Source organism: Saxophila tyrrhenica (genome assembly GCF_035928015.1).
Source record: "Saxophila tyrrhenica strain CCFEE 5935 chromosome Unknown scaffold_3, whole genome shotgun sequence".
NCBI classification, from domain to species: domain Eukaryota; kingdom Fungi; phylum Ascomycota; class Dothideomycetes; order Mycosphaerellales; family Extremaceae; genus Saxophila; species Saxophila tyrrhenica.
In genome coordinates this window covers 100,659-112,820 of record NW_027041735.1, presented here as the reverse complement: position 1 = coordinate 112,820, position 12,162 = coordinate 100,659, and the positions used below count along the sequence as shown (strand labels likewise).

The 12,162-nt window shown below is 55.3% G+C and overlaps 6 protein-coding genes across 6 annotated transcripts; all 6 read right to left on the bottom strand.

The window, feature by feature from the left end:
- Positions 1–26: 26 nt before the first annotated feature.
- LTR77_001964 (uncharacterized protein) lies at positions 27–353 on the bottom strand (the record flags this gene model as incomplete). Its single annotated transcript, XM_064799223.1, has 1 exon — positions 27–353. The coding sequence occupies one exon, from the start codon at positions 351–353 to the stop codon at positions 27–29; it is 327 nt and encodes a 108-aa protein (XP_064661978.1).
- An 838-nt stretch (positions 354–1,191) lies between these two features.
- LTR77_001963 (uncharacterized protein) lies at positions 1,192–2,226 on the bottom strand (the record flags this gene model as incomplete). Its single annotated transcript, XM_064799222.1, has 1 exon — positions 1,192–2,226. One exon carries the CDS (start codon positions 2,224–2,226, stop codon positions 1,192–1,194), a length of 1,035 nt encoding a protein of 344 aa, XP_064661977.1.
- A 680-nt stretch (positions 2,227–2,906) lies between these two features.
- LTR77_001962 (uncharacterized protein) lies at positions 2,907–3,715 on the bottom strand (the record flags this gene model as incomplete). The annotated part of the gene is given in 2 exon segments (XM_064799221.1): positions 2,907–3,366; positions 3,384–3,715. The coding sequence occupies 2 exon segments, from the start codon at positions 3,713–3,715 to the stop codon at positions 2,907–2,909; spliced, it is 792 nt and encodes a 263-aa protein (XP_064661976.1).
- A 580-nt stretch (positions 3,716–4,295) lies between these two features.
- LTR77_001961 (uncharacterized protein) lies at positions 4,296–5,108 on the bottom strand (the record flags this gene model as incomplete). The annotated part of the gene is made up of 2 exons (XM_064799220.1): positions 4,296–4,818; positions 4,882–5,108. The coding sequence occupies 2 exons, from the start codon at positions 5,106–5,108 to the stop codon at positions 4,296–4,298; spliced, it is 750 nt and encodes a 249-aa protein (XP_064661975.1).
- A 3,509-nt stretch (positions 5,109–8,617) lies between these two features.
- On the bottom strand, positions 8,618–9,595 carry LTR77_001960 (uncharacterized protein; the record flags this gene model as incomplete). Its single annotated transcript, XM_064799219.1, has 2 exons — positions 8,618–9,459; positions 9,523–9,595. The coding sequence occupies 2 exons, from the start codon at positions 9,593–9,595 to the stop codon at positions 8,618–8,620; spliced, it is 915 nt and encodes a 304-aa protein (XP_064661974.1).
- A 911-nt stretch (positions 9,596–10,506) lies between these two features.
- On the bottom strand, positions 10,507–11,142 carry LTR77_001959 (uncharacterized protein; the record flags this gene model as incomplete). Its single annotated transcript, XM_064799218.1, has 1 exon — positions 10,507–11,142. One exon carries the CDS (start codon positions 11,140–11,142, stop codon positions 10,507–10,509), a length of 636 nt encoding a protein of 211 aa, XP_064661973.1.
- Positions 11,143–12,162: the final 1,020 nt, after the last annotated feature.

Genomic DNA, 12,162 nt, shown 5'->3' with positions numbered 1-12,162 from the left:
GGTCGTGGTCCCCTGCATCGTGGTTGTCAGGATGTCCATCGAGCAACAGTGGCCTGTAGGCTGAGTAGTTTTGCTTCAGCGATTTCAGCAGCTGCTGCGGCCTGCTCGATCTTGACTTGTTGCTCATGCTTCTGGATCTCCAGCTTTTTGATCATGGCTCTCAACTCGTCGATGACGAGCTGAAGATGGTTGAAATCCCTGGATTGAACAGTAACAGAGAGCGAGTCGAGGTAGCTCAGCATGGATCCAGCGTCGTTGACATCGCAGGAGGAGGTATCAGCAGGAGGAGCGGCTCGTCGTTGGCTCCCATACGCGGCGACTTGCTCGGCGGTCGGCCTCTCAATCCTGTCCATGTCGTAGCCACTGACGCCGACCGGCAGCGCCGTTTTGCTTATAAGTGGGGGTCGACGATCGCTTGGCCTGTAGGTATGTTGATTACGGAAAACCGACCATTAGAGAACTAGCTAAGTGTGTTGTTTGATGACGAGAAGAGTACTCCAGCCTTGGATAAGGCCGATGCTTCGTGAGGTTGAGCCAAAGGACAATGAGGTGATTCCAAAACAATAATGTGAGTTGCAGTGTCGGTGTTGTGTTTACGTACACCCGTCCGGACCTTCAAGTCTGTAGACGACGGAAGATGCTTAGATGGTCGTGGATCGAAGTATGGAATGGTTATATAGCACCCCAGTGGCCATGCAATGGACTAATGACGGAGCGCTTTGCGTAGAGGACACTACCACAACCATTGCAATGAAGTCCGGGCAAAGGACGGTCATCACGTCCATCAGCTTCCCGAACAGAAGCATCAGCAGCCTTTCGTCGCCAACGCAAGCATTGGAAAGAGCAGCATTAGGGGGGTCATTTTCACGTAGAGCTGGACTTGCTCCGACTTATGCCGTCGATGGGAAAGCGGGAAAGCAAAAATGCAAGAAAGAGAAGCCAAAGCAAGGCGTGATTGCAGGAATGGTTCAGTCCTGGAGAAGATTAAGGTACACAGGTACAGCCGCCGACGGTAGAGCCGTCGTCGGCGTGTCTCTTCCATCCGTTCATGTCATCCAGAGACCTCTTGTATGCCCGCACAAAACTTTGCCATCAAACATCGTACCACACGCAACATGCCCCGTGACTTCCGCCTTGATCAACTCATCATCCCAAGCCAAGTCTTTGGTGGGATGTGCAGAAACACGCAGCTCACCCTCCTCTCACAAAGACCTCGTACTCATCCATGACATGCGCCAGTATGGCCACGAGCCGGCGACGACGCGCTCTGCGCGAGTTTGGTTCTGGCGCCTGAGCTGCCTGGTCCTCTAATTCCAGCCGAGCATTATTCGCATCCGAGGCCGCCTGAAGCCGAGCCTGCAGAGGGTCCTGAGGTATTGGGTTATCGGACAGAGCACTCAGGTCTGGATATTCCGCAGATGGTGGGATGAAGCCGCCGGTGCCTTTGAATGTGAACTGCTCACCGGAGGTAGTCATCACGGTGTACTGAGCGTCAGGGCCGAACTTCTCCATACAGTCGATGGGCAGCCACCTTGGGAGTTCGGTGATGGAATTGGTGGTGTTTGAGCCGCTTGGAGACTGCTGATGGCTTGAACCGTCATCGTCCTGGCTGTGAGTTTGAGCGAGGGAGGATGAGCTCTCCCCCTGATGTGCTGCTGTCCCCTGGCGACTTTCGTTGTTGATGTGGTCGCCGTTGTCGATGTTTTCGCGTCCGCCACGCCCGATCTCGCCACGTTGACTGCTTTCATCGTCCTGGTTGCTCTCAGCACCCACCTCGCCATCACGCAACCCTCCCTCCTCCTGACTGCTCCCATCATTCTGCCCTCCCTCAACATCCTGCTCTCCATCTCCTCTCTGACTGCCTGAATCCTCTCCGCCGCACTCCCCTTCTGGATTGCGCTGATCGTACCACCCAATATCGGGTCCCTCGAACTGCATGATACCTCTAACGAACGCACGGATCACAGAGTACATCATGTACGTGGCGACCACGGCGCGCCAAGCTTCTGGGATCATGTCGAACGCTTCAAAGGACGACAAGGGCAAGGCCACGTCGTTGTCTTCGTCTTCAGCGTGATCCGCGCTCGACTGACCGTCAGCCGCACCCTCGCCACCCTTGTGTTCCTGCGCATCGAAAGCGACTTCGTCGTGTTCGTTTGGCTGACCGTGCGGATGGTGGGCTGTATCGTTGGATATGATATTCGTGCACGAGGAAGAGTATAACATTCGTTCCAGTTAAAGGGAGACAGTGCCCTAGAAATGGACGTCGATGTCAAGAGACCATACCCCAGGACAAAGCAAACCCAAGCAAGCAGTTCCTTTGTTTGTCGTTGCTGCATCCCTTCGTCTCGACAACGTCATGCACTGCATACTACGCTTAGATCCATTTGCTGAGACATTGCAGATGAGATCGTAGCAGACTGGGAAGGTCTCGAAGCGCAAAGAAGGCCATGCCAGTGAGACATGGGGAAGCACAGTACAGCATGGGGTAAGACCTTGTGATGTAGAACCTTGCATTGGTATTGGAGAAGAACACGTACGCTTCTCCTACTTCGAGGTAACCTGACGTGCTTACAACCATTCTCATGCCGCCTCATCGATTTTTCGAGAAGCTCACCTTGCCACCATGTCTCTGCTTACCCGCTGCCTTCTTCCACCCCACATCTTCGCAGGACCAACTAGTCTTGACACCAAGCTTCTCTTGCTCGACAATCGCCTCTCATGCCCACAACCATCGACGTGCCCCCTTTTCGATCCAGGAGAAGCTCATCCTTCCTGAACCTCCTCAGCAGCCAGGTCCTGCCCGCCCTCCTGATCTCCACTGCACGATGGCATGAAAATGCATTCTCCTGGGATGGTTCCAGCAAACGTGCCCTTTGTCTGTTCGTCCCAGAACCATGTCTTTGTCAAGCGTCGTTCCCTGCACATTGGCCCTGCCACCAGGTCTCTAGACCGCCTCGCCACCCGTCACCCCATCTCAGAGTCTCCGTCCCGCTCTGAGCGACCCCCCTCTGCGCCAGTAAAGCTTTGCTGTTGGAGACAGGGGCAAGCCTTTTGGCCTTGTAATACGAAATCACCTTCTTCGTCCCCCCGCACTTGCGACAATCCTCCCTAAGCTTACGGACCTTGAGCTTCTGAGCTTCACTCTTGACCTCAGCAATGTTCACGCCTCCCTCGCGGTCCTCCACAGCTTCGTCGATCACGTCTTTGAAAGCGGCGTACTGGCGCATCTCTTTGACGTTGGCAGCCACCGTCTCTTTGTAGCCCGGAAGGTCACCCTCCGTCATGTACAGCAGATCCAGAGCGAAGCTCGCGACTCCGGCTCGCAGGCCCAGCAGGATGTCTTTGCAGCCTTCTTGGGAGAGGCTCCACATGATAAGTACTTCACAGGGTCCTCTTCCCGCTCGATGAAGTCCAGCTCGCGCTTGATCAGTTCCTTCTCCCGCTCGTCGAGCTCCTTCCCGCGCTCGCTCACAGCTTGCTCCTGGCTCTCGATGGCTTCTTCACGCTTGCTGATGTCGACACTCTCTGCCTGCAACAAGTCGTTGATTGAGGCGAGGGAGGTGGCGTCGGCGGGTGCGATCGGACCTGAGAGCCTTGCGTCCTTCTCCTTGAGGGTCATGTTCTGCAAGCTTGTCGTGATTGCGAGGAGCTCGTCTGCGGCTTTGGTGTTTTGTTCGGATTGGGTGCCGGTGAAGAGAGTCTTGTTGGACATGGTGGTTGTTGTCGAAGTGGGCTGTCAGGCGACTTGTCAGCGAGAAATTCAGGTGGTATTTGCATGCGCTTGTTCTGAGTAGCGATTACTCACGAGTCTTGATGTTGAGATGAGGACGACGCGGTGTGTCTGCTTCTGTCGGAGTGCTCGTGCGACCGGGTACAGGGCGTGATCTATAGGGAGTGGCAGGTTTGGTGGAATGTATAGAAGTCCGAGTTTGGACGGTGGGTTGTGGCTCGGTTGGCCGAACGCGATTCACTTACTAGCGCATTATCACGTGCTCGAATCTCGACTGCGTGCGAAAACGCTGCTGCACAGCTCCTCGCGAGCAATATAGCGCGGAATCAGAAGGTCCGTAACGTGCTCTGTTGAAGTATACAATCGAGAATCGCGAGTAATACGAGCGTGTGTTGACATCGACAGTATAAGAATCCTGCAACCTGGATGCAGTAGACGACCTCTCAGCGAGGCGCAATGTTTGCCATACCTTTGTTTCCAAGACCAACGCAACACAATCCCGTTCCGACTGGCAGAAGATCGTACAAAGGACCATCCGCCAGCCCACGTGGAGATACCCGACTCACTCCGCCTTCAGGAACTGCCTGAACCAAGCGACCGCCGCATTCTTGCCTCTCGCCATGGCATCTCTCTCCCTCTCGATCTTCGGCGAGCCCCGTGTCAAACACGCATGCTCCACACCCGGGAAATACTGGTAGTCGAACATAACCCCATTTGCCTGCAACGTCTTGAAAGTGTGCTCTTTCAACTCTGCAGTGTACGCCGCATCGATCTCGGGCGCCTGGATCTGCACTGGCGCCGCAGCATGGTCAATGTCGTCTTTGGTCAGCAAACTGGGATGTCCAGCAATCACGCAGTCGACCAGCTCTTTGTGCTCCGCAGCGGCGAGACGGAAGACGGCCCAGCCGCCGTAGCAGTACCCGATGGCGCCGAATTTGCTGTATTCGGCGCGAAGCTTGCGGGCGCAGGCCAGGATCTCGGGCTCGCGGATCTCGCGGGAGTGGCGAGAGACGAAGCCGTGGAGGTCGATTTCGTCGAACGCTGTGCGCTCTAGGGCGTCATAGTTGAGGGTCTCGCCGTTGAAGCTGGAGAGCAGTCAGCAGTTGGTCCGGCGCAGCTGGGCATGGAATGAAATGAGCTGGACGTACAAGTCGGGCACATATACCGTCGCCTCCACTTCTCGAGCGAGATGATCGGCCAGCAGGCGGATGTTGGGGTACCTCCAGCCGAAAAGGTCCGGGATGAGCATCACTGCGGCGTTGTCATTCGAGCCGGCGACATACGCTTGGTTGCTGGCGGTTGGATAAGCGATGATCCTGCCCTCAGGCGTGCCATCCCATTCGAAACCTTTGACGCAGCAGGCTGAGATCGACATAATGGCGGGAGTGCTTAGATGCTCTCGCCAGGGTTAATGTAGTGTGCGAAGAGTTCGTCCTTTCGACTCGTCTTGGGGGCAGTGTCCTGTTATTGTTTGGTTGCCTGGAGCTCGCAAGCTCTTGAACACTTTCGTATAACGCTCTCTCAGCTTTGGTTGGTAAGCATGTCGCGGGGGTAAGCATGCGCAGCATTTCGGACAAATCATTGGCGGAGCCCAGATCGGTGGTTGGTGTTGGGGCCAAAACTCTGTCAAGTGAATGTTCTCCACCCGACATCGGCCTCTGCCCCAGACCTCACCTCTCCGTCCAGCTATGCTTGGCAGGCAGGTAACCATTGATAGAGGTGGAGATACCGCTCCGGGGACTACGAACTATGGCTCAATGGTAAGCTGGAGATCAAGGCCATGGTCTGCGGCGGTATGGCATCGACGCAAAGGGTACTGCTTTCACAGAGCTCAGTTACAGCCACCGCTGAGGATCCGAGAAGAAAAGCCTAGTATACGTCGCCTCGAATGTGGTAATCTGTCAGCACATTGTGGCAGTATGTAGCTCCGAGCAAGAGCAGAGTCATATGGGAGTCTCTGGGCGCTCGGGGCTGGATTGCTGATGGTGGATGATGGTGGAAGGCGTATGACACGACGCCGTCGCAAAGCACCAGACATATATTGTGCCGCACTCTGTTGAAACTTCCAGGCCCAAATACCGGCTGAGGGAGCGGAACCGGCCGTGACATGACGTTTGCGGTCCGCGTGATCTCTCAACCTCAGGCTGATTCGCTGCGTGGTATAGCAGGGCGCTCGAACACTGCACTGGATGACGAGGTCTGAGACTCCGGCATGCCGTAAGAGCTTGTCCCAAGCTTGAACTGATCCTAATACTTATCCGTGGGTGACTGTTGTTTTTTGCTGTTCTTTAATGTTTCATGTTCGCAGCTTTTTGTCAAGCTCAAAGTCCAAAAGTAAAGACGAGACCTCTGGCCAGACTGCGAGACGGTTGATCCGCGCTGGAGATGCGCATGGCGAGATGCGGGTGCACAGCCAGGCTGTTACTGTCCGCATTTGCTCCAATGCTTTTACTTCGAGCCGGCTGGAATCAATAGACCGTCCGGCTCCTGCTGAGTCGAGCTCGGCAACGCGAGGTCGGGAAGGATTTGGTCGCTGGAGATCTGTGTGGGTTGACGGCGGTCAAACGCTGGGCTGTCTTCAGTAATGGCACGGGCAGGATGGAAAGCGAAATCGTGGAAACGAAGAGCATGCCGACGGTGCTAATCCGGTGTGTGTCGATGGACAGGCTTCCTTCTTCTGGCGCAGGAGGCTGAACTCCCGGGAGTGGCGATCTAGCTGGTCTTCCATGGCGGTTGTTTGCCTGGACTCACGCCGGCGGTCAGAGGAGAAGGTTCTGAACGTCGAAGAGGACACCACGGCTATGGATGGCTGGTAGCCGGATGGTGTCAATGGGCTAGACGACTGAGATGGACTTGTTCATTGCAGGAGCAAGCCACAACGTCGACGGAACGAAACTTGTTGTTGCTTGAGAGCCCATCTTCATTCCACCATCAGCATCTGACCTTCTCCCAACTTCCTTTGACGTCGTCGCTCGACCAAACTGGCCCATGCACTGCCCTCATTACTCCTCCACCCTCACCATGATGGCGCTAGCAAGCACAAAACCTAGCTCCTCTCCCACTCTACTTCCTCTTCCTTTCTTCTCCAATGACTACCACCGACATCCAACCTGAACTTGAGCTTCGATAGCACCCCGGACACTCTACGGCTTGCAGGCAGGTTCACCAGGTTGGCAAGCCCTGGTGATGTCAATATTGATGAATGTGCTGGAACACTGTGGCGACCTCATCACACTGCTACTCCTTTTTGATGAGTAGTAGCAGGTGAGGGTGCCTACATCCGCTCGAGATTATATAGCTCCGCCATCAATGTCTTCATCATTTCCATCGTCTTCGTCATCTCTGTGCTGCTCAACTCGTCGTCGCCGCCTCCTCAGTCCCGTATTTGAGTGCTTTGACGCGTTGTTGCTCAGTTGTTTGCGACCCCGAGCGCGTGCGGAGCTCCACGTCGTTTGTCCATGCCCGCCATTGACGAAAAGGGGGAGTCCAGGATATGAGCACGATCCCTACGAAGCGCGACGGACATCCTATTAATCTCTTGGGATTCGTAAAATTGTCCTTGCCCGGCCCATGTACCAACTGTGACGGCTTTTGAATAACTTGGTGCGGCGAGAGCAAGGAGGAAGAACATAAACATGAAGAGCGCACGCTCACCTCGTACGAGACGCCGATTGAGCCATCAGGAGGGAAGGTATTGAGTCGCTGGCACCGCGGCTAACACAGGTGCGTTCTGGTACGACCGCCTCACAACGGAGCGCCGCCCAAGACGGTAGGTGAAGGGTGTTTGTGGCGGCAGCACCATCGTCTGAGAAGCTTACTCCCAATCCCAGCATGACGACTGGCTGGAAGAGATCCCGGAAGGCAGACAGAAGCCTTATCTTTGGTGGGGTGTTGTCTGATCTCGCTACAAGAGCGTGCCTCACGCAACGCAACAACATCGAACACAGAGGACCAGCTCCAAGGGCAAAGGCTTGTCCATGGCAACTCACCGGGTGTCTCCTCAGCCATCAACATCCAGCTTACGAGTACCACCAGAAGTTCCTTCCTCACTGTCCTAGGCTGCCCGTCGCCTCCTGCACCTGAGAAGACCAACCTGGGCTCGCCATACTAGGCACTTTCGCTCTGGCTGCCCAAAATTCTGGATACACCCGCTCAAGCGAGGGACGGTACAGATCGCCTCGCAGTCGGACACGCGGGCAGGTGTTCGGTAGCAGTACGGACGGAAAAGATGAAGAAATCATACTGCCACCTACACGGTGGTACCTTTCAAATTCAGACGAGGCATCTGCAGAGCAGTGAGTACCATGCTCTTCAGATCAAGCAATTCTGGAGACATTTTGATGTGGAATGACATTGAGGAGGCCGCAGGGATTGGAAAGGGGAGGGTTCTGCTGCCTTTGGCAGACAGCCATAACAAATGAGAAGGCAAGACCTTTTCGATGTTGACCTCGCAAGAAGCGGAGGAAGATGCACTGATGCGAGGAAGAATGATTAGAGACATTGAGAACAAGGAGGTTAAAGGTCAGTTGTATCGCATTGCTATCTTTACAAGAGTCGCAGGCCGAATACAACGCTCTCAACAACTTGAATATTTCCAAAGCACAGCCAATCCTCACAATGTTTCACCGTATGATGACCCTTTTGGATGTCTCGCTCGTGCATCCAGCTCCCATGCTCATGTTCATACCCCAGTCCACGCTCAAGTACCCATTCCTGATCCAATCATACTCATCCGTATCCGTCACAATCACTCCTCATCATCCCGACCTCCTCGCACGCTTTTTCGGGCGCTGCGCCTCCTCCTCCTCATCCTCCTGCCTCTGTCGGCGCTGATCGTCCTTTACTCGGCGCTCCCCCTCCTTGCGCTCCTCTTTCCCCATCTGATCAGGGAACAACATGTCGCCCCACTGTTCTTTCCGTTCCCATCATCCAGTCCGTCTTCGATCCGACGAGTCTGCGCAGGGAGGTAGCCTTTCCGATCACGGATCTCTTTGCTGATCGCGAACTGCACCTGTCCCGCCTTGAAGACTGGTGACGGTGCGGCGGGAACTGACGGTGGTGGGAAATTTGCGGGGGCATGAGCTGGCGAGGGCGCCATGATCGAGTCCCGACGAGCTGCTGGCGCCGTCGTGTCGGATGGGTGGGAGGTGGTGGTGGCACCATGGCTGAGCCATTGCGCATGATGGAGGGTGTGAAGTAGTTGGGATCAGCGGCGGTGGGAGTCGGGCGGAGGGGGCGGTCAGGGGGCGGCATCTGCATGGTGCCGGGGTCGCGGATGGGCAGAGGAGGTTGTTGTGCTGTTGTTCGTGACGTCCCCGTTGATCTGTCCTCCCTCTCGAGTCTGTTGGCCATGTAAAGATCGTTATAGGGGTTGCGCGGATCGATCGCTGGGCGAGTGGCGGCGTTGTTGGTGGTTGTACGCGAGTTGGTCAGGGCGGGAGGATTCGAGATACTCGGCTGCATGCTCCTGGCAGCCTTAGCAGCAGCTTCCGTGGTCTCCCGGTCAGCCTGCTGCTGCACCATCTTCTTCTCCTCCTCCGTGAGGCTCTCTTCGCCCTCGTGATCCGCCTTATGAACCGTAAGAGCGGCCCTACGCGCCAGAATCGCGGCCATCCGAAAGCTGCCAGCGTTCTCACGAGCCGTCACTGCACGCGCCATGGCGTTCATGCCGCGCACAGAGAGCACACGTCCATCTCGGTCAGCAGCACGCGCAGCCGCTTGTTCCTCTTGCTAGAGTTGGGCCTCTTCGGCCTCATGGCGACGGTCCCTCTCGACAACCCGGCTCTCACGCTCACCAAGGTCGATACGCTGGCCTTCAAGGTTCTTGGGGGCGTTGCGGCGGGACTTGAATGCGCGTGCCATGGTGTAGTCGGCTGTCGTGAAGGTTGCGTGGGTACTTCAGGTGATTTTCGGAGTTTTCACCTGTGGTAGGCGTGCAGTTTCTTGCTTCTGCTTCCAATGTTAGCTTTCCCGATACATTCAGCGCGCGTAGCATCGATGAACGTACCTCATAGCCTGCTGTATGCTGTAGGGACGACAAGTGCAAGGAGTGGCGGTTGTGGGAATTTGTATGAAGAATATGAAATTGCCTGGTAAGATACAAAGGGTAAACAAGGCGCTAAGCCCAAAAGAATTGAAATTTGACTAGCGCGTTTGCACGTGAAGACGAACGCCATCCCGACACCTCGCCTCCGGCGACTTTCAGTCTCGGTGGCCCCTAGGCAAGTAGAAACGGATATACGCATGTTTTTGGAGTAATTATACGAAGGAGAGACATAGTAGGACATGCAGAACCTAGAACTCGAAAGACACGCCTGCTGTGAGCAAATGGCTCTCAGATGAGCTATACTGGAAGGAGACATGAACTATTTATCGTTTTGTTCATGCGATGGATAGCGGTAATATAGCATCTAACCCAAGACAGTAGCGGCAATCACAACTTGCATACCGACTGAGACTGCATAACAATGTGGGACAATTTCAATCGAACAAAGACAGAAATACAGTTGGTTTTGAGCAACTGCCTTTGATGCATTGATATGAGCTCATACTAGAATCAATTGCAACCCTCACAGCTCAGCCCATTTCATAGTCATCCTATGCCTGCAATTTTCCATCTCAGCGGGCAGGCGCTGCTGAGCAAATGCTTTGTACATCTTGCTGCACTTCTGAATCATGCCGCCTTCCGGACTCTCCGCGCTCACACCGCATCACCAACCATCTCCTCTCCACACTCACACTGCCTCGACTGTCATCTCCTAGCCCTCCCTCGTTCACGAGCCCTCATTCTCACCTGCGGTCGGCTGGGTCGGGAACGGCTTTTCCTCCACCTCCTCCTCCACGGTCGTGATGTACGTCTTTGGGCGTGCCACGCCAAACTGGTCGTGAAGGTACTTGTGGTGGTCGTACTGGATCTGGTCGGCGGTCAAGAGAGGAGCGGTGGGAAGGATCCTGGTCGGCTCGGCCGTGAAGTAGTCGACGGGACCGACAGGAACACGAGCTGCGACGTCCGTGGTAGGTGGTTGCTGCTGGTTGGTGTCGGCTTCGCCTCCCTCGCGGACCTGATCCTCGCCTTCGACCTCGTTGTCGTCCTCCACATTCTCCCACTCCAGATCATCGGCCTCAATGATCTGCATCGCCCTCTCCCGATGTCCCAGCGCAGATGCACGCCAGTTCGCCGCACGCTCACGTGCCTCGATCGCCTGGAGCGCTGCATCGTGACCGCGAATCGTCAGCGCGCGGTTATTGGCTGCCGGACCAGCTGCAGTCTCGCGGGCTTTCATGCTGCGCTCAGCCTTACGGAGGCGCCTCTCCTTGCGGTAGATCGAGACGGCACGCGCGGGGAGATTGACGGTCGGCTTGCGGCCATCCCTTGGTGGTGGAATGTGGGTGTTGATTGTGCGAGGCATGGCGTGAGTTGGGTCGATACGGCCCGAGAAGTGGTAGGAAGTGATGTTGCTTAGAATTCCACCTTGGACCTTGGATTCGCAGGTGGTATTGGGTATCTGCTACAGATTTCAGCTTCTCATTGCATTCAGAACGTACGCCATCGATCAGCATATCGCTTGTCATGTCCCGGTGCGGATCGCCGACCAGTACACAGAGTGGCGTTTGTCAGTGCAGATGTCAAGGTTGGAAGGTGGAAAACCAAAGGACGGATTAGGCAGGCACCTCGAAACGATTAACGTTTCACTAGCGCGTTTGCACGTGAAGAGGGAAGTGTCAACATCCACCATCCTCAGGCAGCTTCCGTCAGACCTCACTTCACACGTGTATCTAAGAGCTGAAACTATGCTGCAAACGATCGTAGCTGCGGACGTTGGAGACGTTGCCATGCAGCTGACACCGTCAACGGAGAGGGCGTTGTATAGCCATCGATTGTCGACATATACAGGGAAGGTTTTGAAGAGCGAGCGGTAGTTGTCCAGATTGACGAAGGAGAATGCGTTCCACGTTTTCCGTAACATCTCGCCCTTCGACAAGCGAACAATGTTCAGATACTCCAGACGGCATGCCAGGCGACCATGCTTTAACTCCAATCAATCCCTAGTGGCTTCCTAAGCAAGAAATCAGGCTGGCGCGTGTCCTGCGGCTCCTCGTCTCGGACCGAGTGTGGTATTGCACCGCAGGCTCGTCTGGAGACTACACCAGTAAAAGCTGCTGTGCTGGCGATTTGTTTCCTGCAATCGCAGATATCTTCCTTCTCGGCTCACCGTTAAGATCCCTCTTCGTTGCTGCAATGCTACTTCAAACTTGCGTAGAGGACCAACCACCAGCTGCAGCGGGACGGAGAGTCTGGATCAATGTTCATTGTTTGATCCTTCAACCCAGCGTCGCGGGACCTGAGCTGGGAACCCGTCGAATGCTCGGTGCGAGACCAATGGTGCTGCATCACCTCCCTTTCCTATATTCAGCTCTAGCACGGGCGG